The sequence below is a fragment of the Maylandia zebra genome, linkage group LG23, assembly GCF_041146795.1.
Source record: "Maylandia zebra isolate NMK-2024a linkage group LG23, Mzebra_GT3a, whole genome shotgun sequence".
In the NCBI taxonomy this organism is placed as follows: domain Eukaryota; kingdom Metazoa; phylum Chordata; class Actinopteri; order Cichliformes; family Cichlidae; genus Maylandia; species Maylandia zebra.
In genome coordinates this window covers 38847229-38870743 of record NC_135188.1, presented here as the reverse complement: position 1 = coordinate 38870743, position 23515 = coordinate 38847229, and the positions used below count along the sequence as shown (strand labels likewise).

Sequence of the window (23515 nt, the reverse complement as noted above, 5' to 3'; positions counted from 1 at the left end):
TCAGCTAATTAGAAGATCAGATTAAGAAGTCCACTGGAAATGAAGGTAACAAGGCACATCATTAACTTATTATCGTTTCTTCCCATCATACTGAGGCAAGGAAAAGGGAAAAATAAAGTTTTCATTACTAGAAATCCAGTACATTTTGATATCCTTGCAGTAGAAAGGACTACAAGGATCTGACCATTCTTTAGAAGATAAATGCAGCATCGGTGGGTGGATGTTAAGTATTCAGTTATTTTGCTTACGTTGTTTTATGTAGGTTCCTCCTGATCTGCAAAACGAAGTTTTAATGAGCCTTTTGGAGACCGATCCAGATGTGGTCGACTACCTTCTGAGGAGAAAAGCATCTCAGTGAGTTACACCTATAGAGCGCTTAGTCTTGTGTTTCCCTTTCCTTCAATCTCCGACTATTTGAACCCATTTTAATTATTTTTTTCCTCCCGCAGGAGTCCGGACCTGTTACAGCCAGAGGAGCCCTTCGTCCTGAGCGAGCGGCATTCGTCCAGCGACTCCAACAAGGCGTCGAGTGGTGAAGTGTCCCCTTATGATAACAACTCCCCGGTCCTGAGTGAGCGCAGAGGGGAACCAGGGAGCCCGGCCAGTGAGCAGCTCTACCGCGTCCCAGAACAGTACTCTCTAGTGGGGCAGAGCAGAGCTGTCACTTGGGGTTATAAAGGTGAGAGATGCACAATGTCTGGTATTTACAGAGATAGGTGATTAGCACGTGTTATCACACTTTGGCCTTTCTTCTTGGGTATCAGCAACATGTCTCATAATAAATGTTCTGTATAACTCAGAAGTGGCAGGAATTTGACCTCTCTTGTGCCTTTTTCAGAAGAACATGCTAACATTTGGGGCACATGGCACAGTACTCTGAAATCGGCACTCAAGAATCAAACATATACAGGTAAACAATTTTCAAGTCAGTCCATGCCCGCTGCAAATTTTGTTTCAAGTGGCTAATGAGCCAGAGCGCTATGCGCTTGAGACATGGTGTTAGTTATTAACCATGACAGGAACAGATCTGAAGCACGTAGCACATTCTATATTATTAAATTGGCCACTTTTTGCAGACCGTTTGTTTTATCTGTGTAGCCAGGCAGCACATACGATCCTGGTTAAAAGCTAATTAACCATTGACTGTATAAAAGGATTGCTAGAGTCTCTGTGATGATACCTATTCGTTTATGGGCTGGCATTTTGAAACACTGGGTTTATCACTGTACTGTACCCAAACTAGCCAAATTTGGAGTTAGCTAATCCTTGGATGCTTGCGTAGCAACCTACATCCACAAACTACATGTACCTTGATACATTTTTAGCTTTAATAGAGAAAGAAAGGTGGTGGCATTAAGTTTTACCCAGACTGGAAGAGGAAGAGTAGTCATAGCTTTCTATTGACTTGTTTAGGTTAAAAATACCTCATGTGCTAGCCAAAAACAAAAACAAAAACAATACCTAAAAGTCATAAGATGCCGGAAGCAGGAAGAACGGCAAAACTGGGGACTCTAATTTTTGAATTCTACACTTTATATACTTTTTGATATTTAATAATAATAGGTCAAATATTCAGTTGTCATTTTCAAGTTACTATGTTTTTATAGGTTTAGCTGACGTTTAGCTTTTGACCGTGTTGGCAAGTACCTTAGGTAAAGGCAGCAACTTTTTTAACACCTAAAATTCAGTAAAGTAAAGGCATTTTTTTAGCATGTCAGCCCCTAGTTATAGGGCTGAGTGGCTTTTTCTCTTTCAGTGGGCATGGTTTTCAAAGTATGACACATTATACTCCCCATCCCCCGATTCAGTTGTGATAAACTTAAAATAAGCTACAGAAACCAGAAACGTTTTTGCATAAGGCTGTACTTTCACAACCATGTTTCATCACAAAACCCCCAAAACCAGTGCTTTTAAGGCTTTGTTCTGTATTTACTGATGACTCATCATGGATACACGTTAAGTTACGAATGGGTAACGTACACTGAATGTGGCACATGAAAAAACTGCAAATCGTGAACATAACATTGCATTTGCAGGGGGATGCCGCATATGAGAATAATACTAAATAATAAAGGCTTTTAGAACCTTATAGATGTTATTACTTACTGTATGTGTGTATATGTGGTTTTGTTAAGATTAAGGAGGAGATAGGACACATGCAGACATATGTACATAGATGTGTATGTATATGTATATTCATACATATACAGATGATGATTATAATAAGATGACTGAGAATTCTAGTGATTCAATCTACCAAAAATAGGTTTATGTAGTAAATTAGTATTTGGTTTATTATCAATAACATAAAAATTAATTATTAATAAAAGCCTTTCTTACATTTCTTTGTACAATTTTATATCAGTCACTAAATGGAGATGTGTGTCTCCCTCAATATTCGTTGACAATCTTACTGATGAAGTGATGCTGTCTTCTTAGGTTCCCATAGCAACATGTCAGAAGGAAGCTCCCGCAGCTCACAGGAAGGTCTAGATGGACTCCATAGTGATAGCAGGCATCAGACAGCAGTACAACGGACTCAGACAACGCCTGACATCTCCGAGTGCAGACTCCACCCACCGGTCACCAGAGTGTGCACCAACCCTCATGCGGACAAGGGGCGACCACGCCTGCAGCTAAACATCAACCCTTCTGTGACTTCGCAAAGGGGACATGGAGTTAACTCGACCCTCAGACCTCAAGCCGGAGAAGGCGGCCCCCTCGATGGACGCTCTCCTCCCCCTTATAATGCGCACCATCGACTGGCTAGCTCACAAAGTACCCCTCAGCTTGCGACGGCTCAGCAGCCACACGGGAGGTCGAGCGCAGGACAGAGCAACTCGGCTTCAACAACAGAAGTCCCAGTGGTCGCACAGAGTCCAGAGTGGCAGGAGTGGCAGAGGGACCGGTGGCAGATATGGCAACTGCTATCCTCGGACAATGCTGACACACTGCCAGAAACTCTGGTGTGATTTCAGACAATGTACTCTGTCTCAGCCTCTTCTGGCCAATCAAAGACAAGATCAAACCCCTCCAATGACAATCACTCCTTATCCCTATCCTTTCCCTTTTTATTTCTGCTGCCCTCTCATCCATTCACTCACTGATTTCCTGCTTTCTATGAACATCATGTGCTGTCCTGCAACTTAGCGCCGTGGCGTTGTTGTTTACGTGTGCAGCTGCTGCCTCCAACAGACTTTTACATCCAGGAGCCACTAGTATTTGTTGATCTGTTCGGATGTTAAAAAAGTTGCTCAATTTCCTGGCCCATATATTATGTCAACATTTAGTTAGGAGCATTTTTTAAAAATGCCTACCCGAAATACCTCAAAAAATCCGTTCAGAATATTTTCAGATTTTCTATTTTTGAGCGACATCAGTCTTCATATCTCAATGGAGAATATTAGGAAAACATTTTTTAAGTTTTTTACATTTTAATTTCATCATTTTTACATTGGTCACCACACACTAAGATGTACGCGTTAGTAACTGCTGCTAATTACAGACTTGTTGTGTGTATACTAATGATGTAATTCAGCGGCATCTTTCTGAAAAGATCAAATGTTGAGTTGCTTTTTGATGTCAGATTACCTTTGACTGTATATATATGTACATGAATACACAAATTGTTGACATACGTGCTTAAATATTATATGTAAAGTGTATAATTTGCCTAAAAGTATCTACCTAAATGTAAGCCAGCCCCTTAATCGACAGTCCAGATGTTGGTGTTTGTCAGACTGCTGTTTCTGTCTTTGATATTGAATGTAAAATGCTTCACTTGCAGTAAGACGCTTAAACCTAATTATGAAGCAATCTGCTGTAAGTTTGCTTGTGCTCTCGCCACCTGCTGCACTGCAGAAACAATGTGCCAAAGTATCTCTCTCTCTTTTTAAACTAAAGGATCATTGTTTTTCAGTTGTGTTGATTCCATCCATTTGGTTAATTTTTGTAAGACTCAAGAGTTAAGTTACTGGCATTTTTATCAAGAATTTCATATTTTAGCACAAAGCATAAACTGTAAATAATAGATGGAAGTAACCACTAGCTCTGAAATCCTCCAGGTTAGCATTTTTGCCAAAACTGGACATTATGAATAAAGATTGGATCTGACTGAAACTGAGGGAAACCACACGCTCACTGAGGTGTTATCGTTACTGACAGGTCATCAGAAAAGGGACAGGGCATTCTCACTGGCTGACTCTAGTAAGTACCATAATTAATAAACTGGGCATCGTGTTTCATTAAGAATGACTTGAAACTAGCAAATGAGCCCATAAACTAGAAAAGTGTTTACCGAGCCCACAGATCAAATGAGCCGAAGGGTGTTTTCCCCACTGACTTCCATACAGTTTTAAATTATTTTGAATCCAGCACTATCGCCCCCTGTTGGCCATTAAAATGAAACTTGTGCATATATTTCAGAAGCTTTCATAAAAGTCTACGGTACTGAAACAGGAATTCGTTGTCATATTTCCATTCCTAAAACTGCTAAATTAGAATTATGTATTAATGAACATTTAAACCTTTTTGTGGATATTTATTACATTTCTCACTGATACAAAAACTGTGCACGTCAGTCAGAGCTTTCTGAGAATTTCTTAGTCATGTAGAATCAGAAGGTTGAATCTGGAAGTGTTGAAATTTGCCATCATTACAAATGTTTTACAGAGCAGATGTTGTCTTTTTATTCTCCAAAATTTTCTTAAAACTTAAAATTTATTGTATTATTTGATTTGAATTTCTGCTGAAAGTGTTGCTTAGATCATAACATGATCAAAAAGTCATTGGTGCAAGCTGGATATCCCAGCTAGGTATAAACTAATTTCCCGTCTACTAGCAATGATGTGTTTTTCCAGGAATCCTAAAAAGAAATTATGATGCTTTTGTGATCCAAGTGTTATGCTGGGGAAAAAAAAGCTTTCATGTGATGTTTTCTCACTTCTGTGTGGCACTGCTGTTGCTAATTAAGGTTGAAGGCAACTTTGTGAATATCTGTTTTTATAATAATCTACACCCACAGCCAACCTGCCCAACTCTTCTCAAATGTCGTAGTCAAGTGGGTATTTGCTGGCAAATATTTCACATTTTCTCATCTTAAGGTGTAATATTTGCTTATATGGAGCCACTTCAGCATTAAATAGGAAGATGGACTATGAATCATCATCACATTTTATTTTCTTAAACATTGACAAGTCAATGGGAACAAGCCTCTCACACGTGCAAGAAATGCACGGATTGTGGAAAGGCCTATGGCGCCATCTGTTGATAGACTCTGTATGTTAGCCTGTTGCTGCTCTTACACTTCACAATATCCATGGGAATCCATCTGTCCATCTGTACTCAGTTTAAAATCAAAGCTTGTGATTATATTTTTGTGAAAACATGCAAATCTATGTCAGGAAATAAATGTGCCATAGGTCTTGCTTTTTAAAGCTGTTTCTCCATGCAGTGCTTAAGGTTCATTGTGAATCTTCTGTATTATTTTATTTTCTCTTGAGTGTTGTAATATCAAAATACAATATAACAAGTTTTATTCAGAAAAGAGGCAGTTCTTCAGTAACCACCATGGTCTTGGCTTTCCCCAGATCGAGATGTTTGTCTTGTCGATGTCACGTTGTAACTCCAAGAAACGTTGTGCTGTTGTGTTCTGTTTTTATATTTTGGTGGGGTTTACTGGGTCCAAGTTGTAATGGAATGTCTGGTATTTGCTTTTTGTACTGCGAGTCCTCATCAGTATGCTACAATGGAATTAAATATGACAAAGTTTACAACTGCTGTGCATTTCTATTATATAGCATTCTGTGGTGTAGCATGTTGTTATCCACGATAGTGTTGTTCAGTTGCTTGCTTCTATCATGGAACAGTATTTTTTTAATAGTATTTTACAATCTAGTCTTTTACACAGATATACGCACACAGTGTAATATTTTATGGAAAAGGTGGTAAATGGCCTGTATTTGTATAGCGCTTTACTAGTCCCAAAGGACCCCAAAGCGCTTTACACATTCAGTCATCCACACATTCACACACTGGTGATGGCAAGATACATTGCAGTCACAGCCACCCTGACAGAGGCGCACTGACAGAGGCGAGGCTGCTGGACACTGGCCCCACCGGGCCCTCTGACCACCACCAGTAGGCAGTGGGTGAAGTGTCTTGCCCAAGGACACAACGACCGAGACTGTCCGAGCCGGGGCTCGAACCAGCAACCTTCCGATTACAAGACGAACTGCCGACTCTTGAGTCAATACAAAGCTAATCATAATAAGTGTTGTTTTATGTTATATTGTTTTTATTTTACTTAATTTTTTGTAGAAACTATAACATTCTGTTTGTATATGTGTGTTTTTTTTGCTGCTGATACAACCAAATTCCCCCTTGTGGGACAATTAAAGGATTATTCTATTCTATTCTAACAACCAATTGCACACAAAAATGCGAGCTTTATAGATATATTAATAATGCCCAACATACTATTTTCTATAGCTGTATAAGCATTTAAAATGGCCAGTAAATGAAAAAATTTAAATCAAAGAAAAAATAAAAGGCAGCAGAGACATGCTTCAACCATGTTATGAGTGTTGATGCTGCAGAGGTTGACCACTAGAAGGCACGTATGTCATAGCAGGTCTCGCTACCATTTTGTTAACCTTCCCTTTCACTCTTGCTGCCAGCCTTTTCTCACAAATCACCCTGACGCTTGTGTTCACCCACTCATATGTTCTCTGCACTCTCTTCTTCTTCACCCCACTGTTCATTGAATTATCAGCTTTGTCCCTCTGTGGTTACTACAGCTTTCCTTTTCACCCTTGTTCTTGGAAATAGGCACCAGCACACTTCTCCATTCCTCAGGCATCCTTTCATTCTGCAAAATTGTGTTTAGCAGTCTGGACAAAAGATCTCCAGTAGCCATGATAAATTTGGTTTCCCTACTGTAAAATAATGCAGTGTTATCTATGGTCAGAACAGGCAGTAGTCACTGTTAAATGTTTCAATGTCTTTAGTAAATCGCAAGTAGGCCTATAGGGTAACTTACTTTGGTTGACTGGAGACAGCAATAGTCTATCACTATTCTTTGGTACACGGTGTACAATGTGGCACTGAATAAAAGTATCCAAATCTACAATAGTTTCATGATTTATTAGATTAATGCTCTTTTCTGCTCAGTGTTTTTAAGTTTGGTGTGTGCCAGATAATACGATCATATCTTTCTTGAATGTTCACAGTGTTCAAAGTCTTATTGACTTACTTAGAGCATTATTTCACTGTTTCATTTCATCTGTGGACTCACATGCAAATGTGGACCTGGCTATTGAGAGAAAGTTAGCAGTCTGTGTTAATGATGCTGTTCTTCATTTTTCCCCATTAAAGTGAGTGTTGGTGATTTTCAGTCATTGAAACAGCTGCCAATTATCTTCAGTTGGCAGAACAAATAGAAATCATTATTTTTTAGCTTTCTAGGTTGCAATTAAGAGAAGTTCACTGAGTGTTTTGAGTCTTTGATTTGAATCTCTTATTTTCTTTTCCTCATTATCCAGCAGATACTGCATAATTGCAGCCATATGGTTATATTTTCTATAGAAAGGGTACCTAACACCATTTTTAAGGCATAGTTAAGTACTTCTTGGTAATGTGTGGATTACAGTGTAATTTACAGTGGTCCATTCAAAGATTAGCTGAACTCCATTATGACTCTATTAATGCAAAGTGCACTTAGTAATCAGGTTTGCTTTCATGAAAGATAAATGGAAGCTTACGTTAAAATTTTTTTATTGCGTGTCTTCTTAATTTGGAGAAATTTAAAACTTTATGAAGTGAAATTTAATTTACTTTGTAAAAGTGAGAAGAAAATTTTAATGTTGGGAATCTGAGTTTAAAAAAAAAATACATGCACAAAGAACATGATTATGGAGGAGGTCAAAGCAGCAGGCGGTGTAGATTGTTAGGTGCTGAAAGATAAAAGGTGGAGAGGGAGCCATGTAAACTCCTCAACCAGCCAGCAGAACATTAACAAAATGAACATGAGCCAGGAAGTCTGAGAGAAAGCTGTCACACACAGCTCTCATTTGACATCTGTGCTTCTTGTTTTAGATGCAAGAACAAACAAAAGGAAAAAAAAAAGAAGAAAAAACTGTGAGTCACTCGACTGTAAATGTCAGACTGAGGCGCACGCGGGCACTTTCACAGTCTCACCTTCAAAAACTTATTACACTTAGAAAAAAAATACATGCCTGTGAGTGAAGTGCTGCGTCAAGAGAGGTGGTGGTCTGCAGAGCAATGAAGTGAGTCATCTCTCAAAACGCACAGAGTATAATGGAGCCAGTCGAAGTCTGTGGCAAGACACCCGGGCGCTCTGTTGAAATCCTGGTGTAAATATGACAATAAGCAATCAGATTCAAGTGTTTTTGGCTCAGCATTCATTTGAAATTCTGTGGCTTTCGGTAGCTTTGTCCCACGAATCACCAAAAACATCAAGCATGGGAAAATGATTTCACTGCCCCGCATGGGAACTTCTGAAACTTCAAACTGAGGCTTTTTGTTGTTTTTTTGTATTCCATCACTGCCCAAAATACCATTAACAGATTTTTTTTCTGCTTTTATTTTCTTAGTCAAAAAATGAGCAAGTGTGTGCAAGTGGTTGATGTAGTTTCCCAATATTGCCACTAGAGATCAGCCAAGAGCCTCAAATAGATAAAACATCTTTTTTTCGGGTTATGTGGTCTGCTTTTCCTTCATTGCATATCATGAAAACCTCAAGTAAGAATAACAGGATTCAAGCTAGTCGCAGGTGGTGACCATTTATACCTTGTCACAAATTGCAAAGTAAAAGGCAAAAAAAATGTGAGAATAGATGTGTGATGGAAAGAGAAAGTAGAGAAGGGAGAGTTTTCCTCTCCCCTGCCTGATAGAATATTAAATCACCTAACACACCCACAGAGAAGTCAGATTAACTGATAGAAGAACATTAGACTCATTGAAAGAAGTAATGGATGAGCATCTAGGTGTTTAACTAAGTGTGCAAGGGGACACAGACTTGGAGAATGCCTGTAACCGACAGGTGGCCACGAGCCAGCATTTGAAATGGAGACAGACTCAAGAAATAATGAAAATAAGTCACCGTCTCATTAGTGATTCATCCAAAGATCTGCAGTGCCCACTTTTCATTGATCCTTGACTCTATTTTACTTTCTCGCAGATTATCAGAAGTTCTGATCAACTCTGACAGAGTCTGGAAACTTTGGAAAGTAATTGGATCTCAGTTCACAATCAGATATTCACTTTTAAGTCCCCAACAACAGCAGCAATCTGAGAACCTTTTTCTTTGTTGCATTCTTCATTTTGTCAGCTACATTTTTTCTGCTTAGCTCTCCTGCTATTTATCAGAGAAACTGCACCCTCATTCCAGCACCCCAGTTGTTCACAACACAACTGAGAGCTTTTGTTGTGGACTGCATCCTTGTGATGCTTTGAATGAGAAAGTCATGTTCTGCTCAAGGAGCCTGTGATTAATTGCAATCACTTAAGGAGCCCAGAAGCAGTTTGTCTCAGATACTGTACTCCTAGTGTGCTTCTTTCTGTTTCCCTTTTGTCCCCTTATTGTCAGTTTCTGGAAGGGAGCCGGATTTTAAATAGAATTTTGTGGAGCATGACAACAAAACAAAGCTGCTTTATTTCAGCAGCTAATGACTTGGCCCCGAGTAACGTTCTCCAGTTGGCCAAGCTAAAAAACAATTTGCCAGAAAAGTACACATGCACAAATAGGTATGCATGAACTCATCCACACAGAGACACTTGTAATCGCCAGTACAAGGGTTCAGCCCCACTCTTGCAGGGGATTCATGCGTGCCCCAAACAAAAATGTGCATTTCGCTTTGTTTTGTCATGTTTCCAAAGGCCGTGCAAGGGAGGTCACTTTTTTTTGGAACGCAACAGTTTAAGAACTACATTTCTTTTGCCTATGTTTGCAGAAATACATGATGTAAAGTAAGCAACACACGCATAGACACATGGAAATCCTGAAAGGAATTTGTACCCACAAGGTCCTAATTAGCAGGCACAGTCGGTCCATTCTCATGTGCCGCTTCACAAGGTCCAAAAAAAATGGCCTGCAGATAGAAATGTTAGAAAATGTACAAAACAGGATGCCTGACCTTATTTAACCCACTGTTATTTGACCAAACTCCTGTCTACAGAGACATAAAAGGGTAAGATAGAGGTGGAGGTGGATTGTAAAGTGGCTTACAGATAAACAGCAAATGCAAGGAGGATAAATGGTGACTTGAATAGCCTCATATGAGATTTACTAGTTGGATGTCTACAAGGGAAATAGCTAAACAACCTTCGGTCTATATAGGCTTGAATGAAGACTGGCTGATCCACTTTGTGGCCTATGTGAACTAACACCATGCTCATCTTCATTCTCTCAGATGCACAAAGTTCCAAATACTGAAATAAGCCTAATGAAATACAAGTTTAGGTTTTTAGGGCATTAGATACTTACATAGAAACTTCACTGTCTTGTCAAGTCAAAATCTGTCTTTCCTTCACACACTGTGGTTCAAGAGAAAGTTACAAATGCGTTCAAGATCGCGCAATGAAATGTTAAAAGCCAAAACACTAACATGCTGAAATGCTCTAAGAACTAGAAACTTCAAAGACCATCTTAGAATCATTATCCTGTCAGTTCTGTTGAACCAAGGATGCAATCTTGTTTTTTTGGTGAAGACATGATACTTAAAAAATGGTCATAAGTACACAAAAAAATTCCTTACCTTATAAACATGAAGTAATAATTTTGATTAAAATGCAAGTGAAATATCTCAAATCAAATATATTATATACATATAACAGAGAACCAGAGGCAGAGAAAACAGCAGCAGGACTCCTTGCTTACAGTCTGTGACAAAGACACAGCATGAAAAGTGGGTTGCAAAGTGGCTTGCAGTCCACAACAACTGCAGAAAGGCTAAAGCGGCTTAAATAGCATGTCTTGTATTAGATTTGCCAATTGGATGTGTAGAAGGCTATCAGCTGGTCCATCACCTGATATCTTTCCCTAACAAAGACGTAATTTAACGTGTTATTTTGAGTGGCACAGTGGTCAGGGTACCAGAAAAAAAACTTAATGTAAAATATGGTGCCTGTGCTGGTGATAATAAAGGTAATGAAGGTGTGGCACAGAGGTCTTGACTTCAAAGACAACACTTACTGTGTTAAATTCATTACTAGCTTTAATGATTTCAAAGGATTTTCTCAAAACAGTTAAATACATAATTGTGCAAACCTAATGTAGCGATTTAAATTCCTGCATCTTTACACAAACCCATGAATTTGTTTTTTGCCTGCAGACTGATTTTCAACCAAATGTTACAAAACTTTGTAACCTAATCTTGTTGTTGTGCTGGAACCAGACACATACCCTCACTGGTTGACATGAGTATCAGTTTGTTTGGTTGCAGCAAAACCAAGCTAGAACATTATAATTAATTTTCTGAAAAGTGAAGAGTCCCTGGGTGAACTCTGTGTGCAAAAAACAGTGAAAAGTTGCTGCCACAGATGGAGAGCAGCTCCTAGAGCCACGAGATATGATCTATGGATGGCAACATTCAAATGGCTGTTTACTCTGTACCGAGAGCGCAGATGAGTCAAAAGAACCGTGAAAACAACAAAACACAGAAAATGTCACAGCTGCTTGAAGAATAAAGCACAACATCATTTGTGTAATTTTTTGTCCGCCATAAATACGCTTTGCACAAGGTTTTCCAGTGTGATTCTGGGCTCATGCGCTAGACATGGTTTATTTGTAGCAATGTGCATTCATGAGTGTGACTTGACTACTGTAGCCATGTCATGGGAGGCTGCTGTGCAACCAACCATCATACATACACTAATCTGAATCAGGAATGTGGAAGGCACAGCAGTGCTGAAAATATGTTCACACTAAAATAGAGTATGTATGAAATTTTATCGATTTGAGGTTTTTGTCTATTATTTGTCAGTTTAATTGTCTACATTAAACCAACACATTAAGGTAGTCTAAGTAAATGCAGACATAAAGATTGTGGGTTTTCCAAAAATATATTGTTCGCAAGTAAATTACAGGGACAGGATTTGGGTTTGTGGCTTTGAAATCCAGTTGCCAGCACCTGTTGAAAGGGAGACAAACTAAAATCCTGCTACAGGAATATGCAGAGGAAACACATTCCTCTAAAAGTAACCAGTGGTCACTCAAGGCCTCTCTGGCTTTTTACTAGTGCTATTCTCGTGCAAGATGTCTTTAAGCTAAGTTTTTAAAAACTCACTGTCTCCACTACAACCAATGGCCTCACATTAACCTGGAGATGAATATTTGAAGATTTCAGAAAAGAATCACTCCCAGGACGTCAAAGATTTCATGTTGATATTACGCTTAGGATTTGGACTTTTTCACAGTGAGTAATCCAAACCAAGCATTGACATAATAATAACTAACCCTGTGTTGGACGTGTGTGTGGATGGGCTCATTTCAGATGTTCCCTTGGTTGGAGTTTGGTCTATTTTGGGCATGTCCTTTGTGCCATAGGATGTCCATTGATGTCTGTCGATTGGGAACCCTCAACAATAACTTTTATTGAGGAAAAAACTGAATCCTTATCCTCCATCTTCCCTGTACTAATTCGTTTATATTAGCCTAACCATAGCGTTGTAGTTAGCACATTGCTATATGTCAGCTAGCCCAACTTCACAAACCCTCCAAATGTCTTATGTCCAAAGAAATAACAAGGCTGTATTTTTTGGAAACCCTTCAGTCAGAACATGGTACATCATCTTTAGATAGAAATTTGTGAGTATTTTCTGACTCCGCTAAAGCTCATAAATCCTCTTCTTCATGGATTCCTGGATGTTAAACTTTATTGCTACCCCTATGAGAATGGCCGCACTGATCATTTTATTGGAGCTGGAAAAATTTGGACTATTTTTACCTCTCAGTGGTGCCTTGGTGTTTGTTTGTATTTCAGACCCCCAGGAAAACTTTGGACCTGGAAATGCCAGACTTAACAATCGGATACTAAAAAAACTAAGAATTATATCAGCTAACAAAGATCATAGCAAGGTTACTGGGTTGATGGGCCCAAGCTTATCTGATTGCAAAACAAGAGGTGTGCTGGATCCTTCAAAATAAATATAATATATTTTTTAGATTTTTTGTTAGACAGCATGACTTTCAAAGCATCATTTGTGCACGCACACACTCACACACAGAGAAAAATAAATCTTTGTTTTCTCAGCTGGAAAGCACTTGACTTGTTTGTTTTCGAAAATACTGTCTGAGTGGAAGGCTAGAAACTGAATGTTACCTGCCCTCAGAATAAAAGTACAAAAAGAGACTCTGAGAACAGCCTTGGAACATATACTGCAAAAACTTCAAAATCAATGGCAAACACACCGGCAGCGAACAAATGCGTGTTTACAGGTCACTCAGAGGCACAGCTGCAATCAATGAGCCGTCGGTTCAATTAAGTAGAAAGAAAAGACACTACGGATGTGCGGTAACAGAAAAGCAGAGGGCCAAAAAGCCAAAGGAAAGCGGGTGAAATAAACAAGCCGATGGGAGAACTTTAAAACAGATTAGAATATAAAGTGGTGATGCTTATCCACGCTGACTGTTAAATATACATGTTATAAATTTGAATTTTCACCAATTACTCAAAAGTGATGGTTAGTAATGGAAAAGTAAATAATGTAAGACAGCTTAGGCAGCTGTCTGTCTCACACTGCACGCTCACAGCAATCCTTCAGGTTAATTGCATATCACACACAGCAAGGTCTTGGTCACAGACTGCACAATGCCAGTTCTGAGTCACGCTATGATGCCTACGCCGCAGCGTTAATATAAACTAGGAATGTCTGTCGCACAGCAATTCAAATATTTGACATTACTGCACAGCCAATTCTAAACTATGTGCGCACCTCATACGGTACGGGGATATAACATGATTAAAAAGAGAAACCTTGTCATGAAATATGCATTACTTGATTCCAGATTAAATCGGGTCATTGTTGATATACGGTGACAAAGCTTATGTCATCTTACTATTTCCAACTTTACTGGTTTTATAGCTCCGGAGCATGAATTCTAAATTTAGACCTTGAAAACAGTTTGACAAAATTATGTAAAAATCAATCTTAATGGTGCAGTTTTGTTTTTTTTTAAATCACTGAACTTTGGATGAAATTTGCTCACCTGACAGTTTTTTCTTTTTTTGATTAAAAGCTCAGAAGAGATCTAGCAAATGGACATTTTAGGTGAAAGAGAAGTGCCGCTTCTCAGTGACAAGCTTCAAGAACGACATCTTATTCAACAGTGTGAGAAGTTTTGTCAGCCCAAAATTGCTACTGAAAAGCAGTTTGGTTCATGTAGCATCTGTATGGAAACACAGTAATAGTCCAAAGACTCCACCATCCAAAGACATGCAGTCAATGAGGTTAGGTTCATTGGTAACTCTAAATTACCGATAGAGCTCGAATGTGAGTGTGAATGGTTGTCTGTCTCTATGTGTTAGCCCTACGACATACTGGCGGCCTGACAGAGTGTACCCTGCCTCTCGCCCTAAGACAGCTGGGATAGGCTCCACCCCCCTGCGACCCTGACAAGGATAAGCAGAAGAGAATGGATGGATGAATGTAAAATGCAGTACATCTGCTTGGTATAAACAAAATGTATACCAAATTTCATTACATGAAAGTTACATGGGAAATTTTTCATGTTGAAAATCACAATGCTAACTTGATTGTAGACGTGTAACTTGAACAGAGCGACAGTGAAGAAGATAATAGGGAAAAAGAAAGGCTGGGATAGATTCTGCCTTACATATTTTGTATATTTTCATAGGTCAGGCTCGCATGCATGCACCTGGATGGTAGCAGCATGACAGAGACAGACATGAGTCTGGAGGAGCAGCAGGGAACTACAGAAAGGATCAGCATGAGTACACAGTCAGAAGAACATCAGCAGGAAGAGGCAGGAACTGTTAAATAATACATCAGCCAAGGCACTATGACCGATCACACACAGTTCATTAATGATCTTTGTCACGATCACTGTTATGGCAAGCTAGCTGAAGATGTCATTTCTTCATCACCACAGCCTCTGTCTGGATGGAGAGTCTGAGTGTTGATGCTTAATGGAGGAGGGCTCAGATGTTGAGCGTGATGAAGAGTTTGAGATGAGTGACTTAAAAAGCACTGATTAGAGTAAAAGTGTGAGTGACGTGGCACACACAGGTCCAAATCAGCACTGTGTCAAATCACAAGCTGTTAATGTGTGCCACGGAGAAGGTTGTGGCAAATGTCTAGTCCGGCCACTAATCATAAAGAAAAGGTTACACTGATGCCAAGATGGCCATGATGACTTTACCTGGAGCTATCAGGGTTTGTTTAGGGAGAACCATGTAGCACAACCATCCCTGCATCTTATCCTGTCATTCAAAAAGCATACAGCATGCCATCCCTGAAACAAATGAACTATGGACAGCACACAGTGAAGCAGTACTGCCAGCACTGAATAATGAATCACTGGTTGTTTGTGGAGACTGCCTGTGTGACAGCCCTGGCCTCAATGCCACATATGGGACTTACTGACTTTTGCACACTAACTCAGATTTGGTGGTGGTGTGGGAGATTGTCATGGTTACAGAAGTAAAAAAAAAAAAAAGAGTTACTGGCTGGAAGTAGGGGGCATGGGGAGATGTCTGCAGAAGATTGAAGGTTATGCTGTCTCAGTATCTGTAATTGCTACTTAATAACACACCTTCATCCATCCATTTTCATCCGCTTTGTCCAGGGCCGGGTCGCGGGGGCAGCAGCCTAAGCAAAGAGGCCCAGACCTCCCTCTCCCCAGCCACCTCCTCCAGCTTATCCGGGGGAATACCAAGGCGTTCCCAGGCCAGCCGAGAGATATAATCTCTCCAGCGTGTCCTGGGTCTGCCCCGGGGCCTCCTCCCGGTGGGACATGCCTGGAACACCTCACCCAGGAGGCGCCCAGGGGGCATCCTTGTCAGATGCCCGAACCACCTCAGCTGGCTCCTTTCGATGTGGAGCAGCAGCTGCTCTACTCTGAGCCCCTCCCGGATGGCCGAACTTCTCACCCTATCTCTAAGGGAGAGGCCAGCCACCCTTCGGAGGAAGCTCATTTCTGCCGCTTGTATCCGCGTAATAACACACCTCTGGACAAAAAGTCACACACACACATATCCAGCAAGAGTATGACCTGTGGCACATTGTAAAAGTAAAAAAAGAGACTGATAAAGAGCGACAATGAAGATGTCAATGAATGAATCCAGGTCATAACAAACCATCTCTGCTGTTCTGTGAGCACCTGTGATGGAAAAACAGCTGAGCATCCTCCGTGCAGAGGTGGGTGGATCAATTCAAATCAATACAATATTGATACCAATGCTCGTATTCATATCGGAATGACACTAGCTTAATAGGATCGATACTTTGTTTCTATCCTCTAAGTTTAGTGTGCAGCACACTGAATTGTGTTAAAAAAAAACTTGGAAATGGAATTAATAACATTAAACATGCACTATGAAAAAGTCAGAACATTTTTGTGTTGACTGTTGTCTTTAGCCTTTAGCACATTTAAACAATAGAAGGTGATCCAAAGTCCTTTAGAGACAGGGATGGTGACATTTCAGGTCTTATTTTTATATTAACTAATTATTATTATGATTATATCGATAGAATGTAAAAAACAAAACAAAAAAACAGTACGGTCAAGAAGACTACAAACACCAATACTGAAAGGTCAACACATCACGAAAAGTGGACATGAACTGCACCTTTAGAAAGGACATTGTGTCTGGAGCAGTCCGCAGGTGCAAATCTTTCTCCATCCGTCCAACATTGCAAGAGCCAAAGCCTGGGACAGCAGTCACCTTGGCTCAGCATAAAGGTGTTGGAAAACCTGACAAGGCTCTCTCTGTGGCAAGACATCTGAGCAGATTTGCACCTTCAGTGTCTCACGAATATCGCTGAGGGGAAAAAACCAACAACAAATCAACAGAGGACACAAAATCACACACACATTGTTAGATAATCCCATGTTTTTATACAGCAGGTAAAATGCAATCATGCAATCAAAATACATAATTTATATATAAATGAATTATCTTTTACATGAAGTCTGTTGCATTGTTCCAAGGTGTGTTATAAACTAGCACTACATATATATATTCTAATGTCTCTACTCTGTGTTTCTGTAGCTTATCTTAGACTCATTAAATTTACCCACTTAGACTCTGAAACCACTTGTACTCACCTGACAATTACACTAATCTCCTCAAACACTAGTAAGACTGCTGACAGTGATACCTGTATCTCCATGGCATTAAAGGACATGGGCATTTCTCACTTTTAGTCAAGCTTAAGTTTTATTTGTCATCCATGTTAGGTTCTGCATTAATTCATTAAATGTCTTTTTAAAAATATTCAAAGCCCTGTTGATGAGAAGGAGATGAGAAACTCCGGTACATGACCTCAGTATTATCTGCCAACTACCGCTAGCTAGCAAACTAGTCATTAGTTTGCTAGCTAACTAGCACATGTTTAGGTTCAAATACTTTTATTAGCCAAACATCAACTATGGATTTGAATGTCAACTTAAAATTAGTGACTTTTAAAAAATAGGCATTTTCATTCAACTTTTCAAAATTGTCTGTCCAATTTTAGACACTAATAAACTACCATTAGCCAAAGTTAGAGTTCTTGCTGTTGATGGATCATTCCAGAGTCTTGGGATAGAGTTTGTGGAGGGAGAGCAATGCCACTTCTAATCCAGCATACAGCAAAACATCTGGTAGGTCAGAGTCATGGTTAGATCCCCAATCAAGTGGTCAGAGGAAGGAGCAGATTGTTGGCATTTCTGTGCAGTTATCTAATGGTTCTCGGTTCCTGGTACATATAGTGTTTCATGTCATCTTTAATAAGTATTGAAAAACTCAACGAACTGAATGTCACAGCAGAAATCTAAGACTGATCAGATCAGTTCTAATCTTCTGTTGTCTATTTTTGTGTAGCCTGTGTGAATTGTCACCCCCTTTTCCTGTTCTTAGCTACACCTAGTGTGGTCTATTGCTACTGTGGCCCATCTGCTGCGAGGTTGTTGTGCATTCAGAGGTGCTCTTCTGCATGCCTTGGTTGCAACGAGTGGTAATTTGAGTTAATATTATCATCAGCGGGAAGCAGTCTGGCCATTCTCCTCTGACCTCTGAGATCATTTCAATTATAAATTACATATTGAGGATTTACTGTAGATGCTGCAAAGTTAGCTCAGTGTAAATGTGTGGTAGTTAACAGCTGTAAGATTAAATTTGAACTCTGAAAGGATTCCTGGTTCTGGCTAATGAGTGGATGTTTGTAAGATGTTTGAAGTCAGCAAAAATTCAACTGTACATGTCCCAAAATAAGCTTAAATTTCTATTTATTTATTTAATTTAAGCCACTCATTAACGTCACAGTGAATTTCCCACTTGAAGGCAACAAGGTGCAGCAGTATGATGTTGAATGCTGATGTTAGCAAGCAGACCTTCCTTGGAGTAATGGTATTTATAGCGAGACCAAATAAATGTAAATCCACTCTTGCATTTTACTTCTCCTCTTTCAGGCAGCTCTGAAAATGTTGGTGTCCTTAAAAAACATCTGCCAATCTCCAGAATCTCAATGAGCTAACATCCATTTGCACTTTTCACAGATGAGCCCTCTAAGCATGGCTGTCAGCTGGTTTTTGCTGATTCCTCCTTTGCACTGTGCTGTCTGCAGAGCAGTGATAGTGAAAAGATACTGTCTGTAGTTACTTTCTGACTCATCATCTTAGGTGACTGTTTGACTTTGATTCGGGCCCCATCCTCTGATGTGGCCTCTTCTGAAGTTACTTCACCTCTCCTTCACCTGATGGCTTTTAAAGCAGGATGCAGTCATAGGCCACTGAGAGGAACTAGATTGGTGGGAGTAGCAGTATAACTGCTCTCTCTTGGTTTTGCTTTGGTTATTTGGCAGCAGAGGGGCTTTATTTCTCATGAGTAGCTATCCGTAGCTCCAGGCAACAGAGAGGAACCAGAAAATGAATTATTTCAGAAGTGTTGCTGTTGCAGTGGTGTGTTGCCTCAGCTTTAATTTTGTTGCAGACTTGATATAGTGAATTACATGGTTCAGCGTTCTGGCTTAAATGCTTTACTGTATGATGGGCTTGAGGACACGTGACTCAGTTCAGTTGTGAGTTCATTTGGGAAAGCTGTTAAGCTCACATATTCCTGTAAGTTACCATTGTGTTCTGACCTTTGCATTGTAAGGCGAATAAGTCACTATAGTGTGTCAGTAATTGATTCCATTTCATCCATTGATTTTCTTCCATTTATCCAATTCAGGGCTGTTGGGGCTGAAGCCTATGGTAGCAGTAATAGGGCAAGAGGTAGGGTAGACCATGGACAGGCCACCAGACTTACATCCATGCTCACATACACACCTACAGTCAATTTAGAATCACCAGCTATCACACATGCTTTTGGAGTGTGGGAGGAAGCTCGAGTACACGCAGGGAACCCACACAGACGTAGTAAAGATTTAAACCTGGGAAATGTCTGAGTGTTGTTCTAACTAATTGGAATTTTTATGTAAGGTCTCTCCATTATCACCAGAAAGGTACTAAAGGGTAAAACTCCTGGTCTCTTTGTAACACGAAAAATGGCCTTGCAGCTGTTTATCTTGGTAGTATTAAAATCTTTCTCTAGCATCTGTCTATGTTATGTTTACCTGTGTCATCAGCCATGTGAAAGTCAGTCAAAGGCCAAAAATCAAAGTTGAGCTGTAGTCAAAAGTGCAGAACAGCCTCAGAATTGGGCTGACAGTACATCCTGTGAAGATGCGTGAATGCTTTATTTAATCCTGGCTGCAGAAAGTGATCCTAAAACTAAAATTCAAGTATTATTTCTACACTGAGAAAAAGTAATGTCATACTTTGTATAGCAAGTACAGCATCTATCCTAGTGCACAGTGTTGGGGAGTAAAGGAATACATGTACCGCCGTTGCGTATTTAAAATACAAAATATGAGTACCTGTATTCCGTTACAGTTACCGTTTAACAAGGTGGTATTCAGAATACAGTTACTTTGTTGAAATAAATGGATTACACTGCGGTACTTTCCTGTTTCATATTGTCGCGGGTCAGGACTGTTTGGGTCTTGTTTGACAGCTTGTTCCAGGCGGCAGCGTTACGGTTGCCATGGTTACAGGGCGACGCTCTCTCTCTCTCTGCGACTGTGTGTTTCCTGGGTGAGAGAGCGCCTTTTCGTTGTTGTTGTTGTGTGCTAAGCTAACAGGCAGAATGCTACAAGCATACAGGGAGTGCAGAATAATTAGGCAAGTTGTATTTTTGAGGAATAATTTTATTATTGAACAACAACCATGTTCTCAATGAACCCAAAAAACTCATTAATATCAAAGCTGAATGTTTTTGGAAGTAGTTTTTAGTTTGTTTTTAGTTTTAGCTATTTTAGGGGGATATCTGTGTGTGCAGGTGACTATTACTGTGCATAATTATTAGGCAACTTAACAAAAAACAAATATATACTCATTTCAATTATTTATTTTTACCAGTGAAACCAATATAACATCTCCACATTCACAAATATACATTTCTGACATTCAAAAACAAAACAAAAACAAATCAGTGACCAATATAGCCACCTTTCTTTGCAAGGACACTCAAAAGCCTGCCATCCATGGATTCTGTCAGTGTTTTGATCTGTTCACCATCAACATTGCGTGCAGCAGCAACCACAGCCTCCCAGACACTGTTCAGAGAGGTGTACTGTTTTCCCTCCTTGTAAATCTCACATTTGATGATGGACCACAGGTTCTCAATGGGGTTCAGATCAGGTGAACAAGGTGGCCATGTCATTAGTTTTTCTTCTTTTATACCCTTTCTTGCCAGCCACGCTGTGGAGTACTTGGACGCGTGTGATGGAGCATTGTCCTGCATGAAAATCACGTTTTTCTTGAAGGATGCAGACTTCTTCCTTTACCACTGCTTGAAGAAGGTGTCTTCCAGAAACTGGCAGTAGGACTGGGAGTTGAGCTTGACTCCATCCTCAACCCGAAAAGGCCCCACAAGCTCATCTTTGATGATACCAGCCCAAACCAGTACTCCACCTCCACCTTGCTGGCGTCTGAGTCGGACTGGAGCTCTCTGCCCTTTACCAATCCAGCCACGGGCCCATCCATCTGGCCCATCAAGACTCACTCTCATTTCATCAGTCCATAAAACCTTAGAAAAACCAGTCTTGAGATATTTCTTGGCCCAGTCTTGACGTTTCAGCTTGTGTGTCTTGTTCAGTGGTGGTCGTCTTTCAGCCTTTCTTACCTTGGCCATGTCTCTGAGTATTGCACACCTTGTGCTTTTGGGCACTCCAGTGATGTTGCAGCTCTGAAATATGGCCAAACTGGTGGCAAGTGGCATCTTGGCAGCTGCACGCTTGACTTTTCTCAGTTCATGGGCAGTTATTTTGCGCCTTGGTTTTTCCACACGCTTCTTGCGACCCTGTTGACTATTTTGAATGAAACGCTTGATTGTTCGATGATCACGCTTCAGAAGCTTTGCAGTTTTGAGACTGCTGCATCCCTCTGCAAGATATCTCACTATTTTTGACTTTTCTGAGCCTGTCAAGTCCTTCTTTTGACCCATTTTGCCAAAGGAAAGGAAGTTGCCTAATAATTATGCACACCTGATATAGGGTGTTGATGTCATTAGACCACACCCCTTCTCATTACAGAGTTGTATGCTTAATTGGTAGTAGGCTTTCGAGCCTATACAGCTTGGAGTAAGACAACATGCATGAAGAGGATGATGTGGACAAAATAGTCATTTGCCTAATAATTCTGCACTCCCTGTAGCTCTAAAGAATTATGGGCAGTGTAGTCCGAGTTGCAGGGAGAATGGACACAAAGCTTGTTTTGAAGCCAATGGACTGCTGTTATGTGTATGTGAGCGAGGAGGGAGAAAAAGGGGAGTGGAAAGGTACGAGTTGTCATCGAGCAAAAACGGGAGCTGGAAGCATGTAAATATAATAATAACCACTGCAGCCAAGAAGAGTGCCTGACGAGACCAGTTGTAAGTAAGCTATTAAGACTCGTGTTTTCCTCCGAAAACAATAAGTTCCGTTGGAGCAGCCTTTCGACGCCTCTCTCTGTCTCTCGCAAGAAAAGTTGACCCAGACAACAAAGTAAAGCTAGTTTTCGGCTACAAGCCGACAGGGACCCCGCCGTATTAATCAGAGGTCCCTTTAGTACAGTTCTGAGTCGCGGACCTTCAGTAATAGTAATAAATCACACAGCAATAGTACATTCACGTTGTTGTAAAAAGCATGATAATATATTAAGTAATCCAAAGTATTTAGAATACGTTACTGTCATTGAGTAACGTAACGGAATACGTTACAGAATACATTTTGGAGCATGTATTCTGTAATCTGTAGTGGAATACATTTTAGAATAACCTTCCCAACACTGCTAGTGCATCTATGCTAGTCCTCAGATCAATGGCCAAAAAGCTTATAATGATGAGTGGTGGATGATTATATTTTAGAACCATCCTTTTAGTAAAAGTAGCAATGAAAACACTTTGCAAGAAACTGTATTACTGGCAAATAAATATAAATGATCAGAAGCAAAAATAAATAATCAACAGAAAAATTAGTATGAAATTAGTTTCATCAGTTGCATCACTGCTGAAACAACACAAATACTCATGAAAAATGAATGTTGTGTGTTGGCAAACAATCCCTTCTGTGTCTAACAGCTGCACACGGAGGAAAAAACAAGTGGGTTTGCAATTAGAATGACATCATTGGAAAGATGTAGTTATTTTACCTGAGTGATCCTCTCTCTCTCTCTCTCTCTTATATATAGGCACTTCATAGGTTTAAATTGTTATTATGCAATACCATCAGGAGGCATTAAATTGAATTGATTCTGCAGCATGACAACAAGCCCAATTATACAGCCAGACTTCTAGAGAGTAATCTTCAGCAACTAGAACTACAAGTATGATACCAGCTGTCCACTTTGACAGCCTTTTGACTGACTCAGATTGTCAAAAGTTAACAGTTCAGGAAAGACGCTTCTCTCAATTTTGACTCTTGTGTATAAAACAGGCCGTGTGGGTCAGGTACAGGTTAGCCTGTCACAAACTTTTGCTTCAGACACTATGCCAAATGGGGAAAATTACAAGTCATCAGAAAATCATATGCTATGTATATTATGGAAACCACCACAGAAAAGGAAGACAGCCACATAAAAGCCTGGGAAACTGCTTAAAACTAAATAAAGCCAGTGGAGAGTTCTCAGAGGTTTTTTTTTGCCTTCTTTGATACAGTAGGCTATGCACCAGAACCCCAGATTGCCTCCCTATGAAAACAAAGGAGACCAGAGAGAGAACTGCAAATTGAATTAAAGGAAAAAGAAACCCAACTG

At 40.0% G+C, this 23515-nt stretch overlaps 1 protein-coding gene across 4 annotated transcripts in view; it reads left to right on the top strand.

Annotated features, from left to right (window-relative positions):
* The window catches only part of LOC101466894 (rho GTPase-activating protein 6), a 140798-nt gene extending 136679 nt beyond the window's left edge, over positions 1-4119 (top strand). For 3 of the 4 annotated variants that reach the window (XM_004552607.2, XM_004552609.2, XM_076879983.1), the window contains exons 11-14: positions 263-354; positions 450-679; positions 839-910; positions 2440-4119. In XM_004552607.2, the coding sequence (XP_004552664.2) occupies positions 263-354; positions 450-679; positions 839-910; positions 2440-2972 (927 nt within the window). In that variant the 3' untranslated portion in view covers positions 2973-4119. The remainder of the gene's footprint in view (positions 1-262; positions 355-449; positions 680-838; positions 911-2439) is intronic. The other variant, XM_004552608.2, reaches the window with a different exon arrangement.
* Positions 4120-23515: the final 19396 nt, after the last annotated feature.